Here is a 2,595-nt window from a genome sequence, read left to right as displayed (position 1 = left end):
GAGAGAGGCGAGTGAGACAGCGAGATCTGGGAGAGTGGCGAGCGAGATCTGGGAGAGTGGCGAGCGAGATCTGGGAGAGGGGAGAGAGGGGAGCGAAAATATATGTATATATACAATTTTCTCTCGCTTTATACAAACACAAACACACTTTATACACTTGTGTTTGTATAAAAAAGGAGAGAGGAGAGGGAGAGAACGAGAGTGGCGAGCGAGATTCACCAGGAGAGAGGTGAAATAGCAACAGTTTGCTATGAGGTACAATTAAATCAAACTATATTTATAGCATTTAATTTAAATTAATAGTTTGCTATTATATACAATTTTATTTAAAATGTTAGTTTTTAGAGACCTAAAACATACTACACTAAAATAATAAAACCTTTGGTGTTTGGATCACAAAAAAAAAAAAAAAACATTCATTAAATAATATATTTTAGTAGTATATGATTTGTATTGAATCACGATCTAAACGCACATGCATGTACGTTTTATTTTTTCTCTATAAATAGCACTTTACTATTCCAAAGTTTTCAACTAAAAAAAAACAAATCATTCTTCATAATTATGGCTTCTCTTTTTCTATCCAAATTTTCTTTCTTTCCTTTACTAATAATAATAACTTTATTTTTTCACTCTTCTCATTGTGATGTCCTAACAAAATGTCGCATCAAATCACTTTTCCAGTTCGGCGATTCTCTCGCCGATGCTGGAAACGTGATCCGCATACCTGGTGCCGTCACATTTGCCAAGGCATGGGGTTTACCTTATGGTGAAACCTTTTTTCATAAACCTACTGGACGTTTTACTGACGGTCGTATTATTGCTGATTACATTGCCTCTGCTCTCAATCTCCCATTCGTCAATGCTTACTTGGACAAATCAGGTGTTTCCTTTAGTCAAGGTGCTAATTTCGCCGTTGCTGGTGCAACGGCGATGAATAACTCTTTTTTGGTGGAGAAGGGAATTGGATTTGCAAAATACAATGTTCCTCTCCCCAGTCAATTTGAGTGGTTTAAATCTCATCTCCAGTCAACATGTGGGTCCAAATGTGCTAGAACTCTACGAAACTCTCTTGTAGTATTGGGAGAGTTTGGTGGAGTTGATTATTGGAATGCTTTAGCGGGAAATAAACCTGAACCTGAGGTACGTACATACGTACCTCTAATTATTGATGGCATTATGAGTGCCATCAAAGATGTGATCCAATTAGGATCAACTCGCATTTTGGTTCCAGGAGTTCTCCCTTTTGGGTGTCTATCAGGGTACCTAACAAGATTTCCTGACACGAATCCAGATGCGTACGATCAATTTGGTTGTTTGAAATCTTATAATAAGTTCGCTATGTACCACAACACTGAGCTGAAGAAGGCTCTAGAAAATCTACAATGTGAGTTCCCACGTGTTAAAATTGTGTATGGGGATTACTATGGTGGGTTCAGGTTTATTTTTCGATACGCCAATTGGTTGGGATTTAATCCAAACACATTGGTATCGGCATGTTGTGGAAGTGGAGGACGATACAATACAGACGGGGGATGTGGGGGAGATAGTACCAATGTATGTCCTAACCCGTCCCAATACGTCAATTGGGACGGGCTTCATCTGACAGATGAAGCTTATCATCGTATTTCTGACGTTGTCATCAACAATATGCTTCCAAAATTTGGGTGTTGCGGACTCGGAAATTCGAGTGTACTGTCTAGTTATTGAGTTTTGAAGGTTTTTGTTTAATTTGGGTGATTTTGTGTTGTGTGTTTGTCATGATTTTCTTTGTATTTGGGTTTTGTTGATTTTGATGAAATGTGTTACGTTGTAGTTGAAATGAATATGAATAAAAGAATTATTATTGTTGTGTTGCAATTCGAGTTAATTTTTACGTATGAGATAATAATTAAACTTTATTCATAATGATAAAGTTATAAAATGAATCTAACAACTTTTATCGCAACATAATAATTAGATTTTAGTTGTTATAACGATATAATACATAAATGTGCCCTTTAACTTTGGCATCTGTGAGCTTCAACTTTGAATATGCAGAAGTAAACACTTAAACTTGTATAGAATTTCTACAAGTAGACACACGTGTCCTAAATGACAATTATCGTCCTATATGGCATCTTACATGTTTATTTCACGTAGGACTTATGTGTTCAGTTATTCAATTTTTATAAAAATTTAAGTACGGTGTATTTATAGCTTCAAGATTTATCTATTTTTTTTGTTTTGGGGTGTAGGTGGGGATTGGGGGTATTTGGGTTTTTGTGACTATGATGAGATGTGTGCTGTCTTCTCCATCTTAGGTGGGGATAAACAAAAATAAATAAAAATTATTGTTGTAGATAATACTTTATTCAGGTTAAAATAATTAAACCTTATCCACTAAAAATGTTTTAAGTATCCGCCCATTATTAATTAAAGTATCTGCGCTTCTATATTATGCATCCGCCCGTTAATTAAGTATCTGTGCTGCTAATAACTTAATAATTTAAGTATCCGCCCGTTAATTAAGTATCTGTGCTGTTAACAACTTAATAATTTAAGTATCCGCCCGTTATTAATTAAAGTATCTGCGCGCTGCTATATTAAGTATCC

At 35.5% G+C, this 2,595-nt stretch overlaps 1 protein-coding gene across 1 annotated transcript; it reads left to right on the top strand.

Annotated features, from left to right (window-relative positions):
- The first annotated feature begins 564 nt into the window (after positions 1 to 564).
- On the top strand, positions 565 to 1,710 carry LOC125820041 (acetylajmalan esterase-like). Its single transcript, XM_049499460.1, has one exon. The coding sequence runs from the start codon at positions 565 to 567 to the stop codon at positions 1,708 to 1,710; it is 1,146 nt and encodes a 381-aa protein (XP_049355417.1).
- Positions 1,711 to 2,595: the final 885 nt, after the last annotated feature.

Source organism: Solanum verrucosum, unplaced genomic scaffold (assembly GCF_900185275.1).
Source record: "Solanum verrucosum unplaced genomic scaffold, falcon-dt-bn FXZP01000229.1, whole genome shotgun sequence".
In the NCBI taxonomy this organism is placed as follows: Eukaryota; Viridiplantae; Streptophyta; class Magnoliopsida; order Solanales; family Solanaceae; genus Solanum; species Solanum verrucosum.
This window is presented reverse-complemented; position numbering and strand designations above follow the sequence as displayed.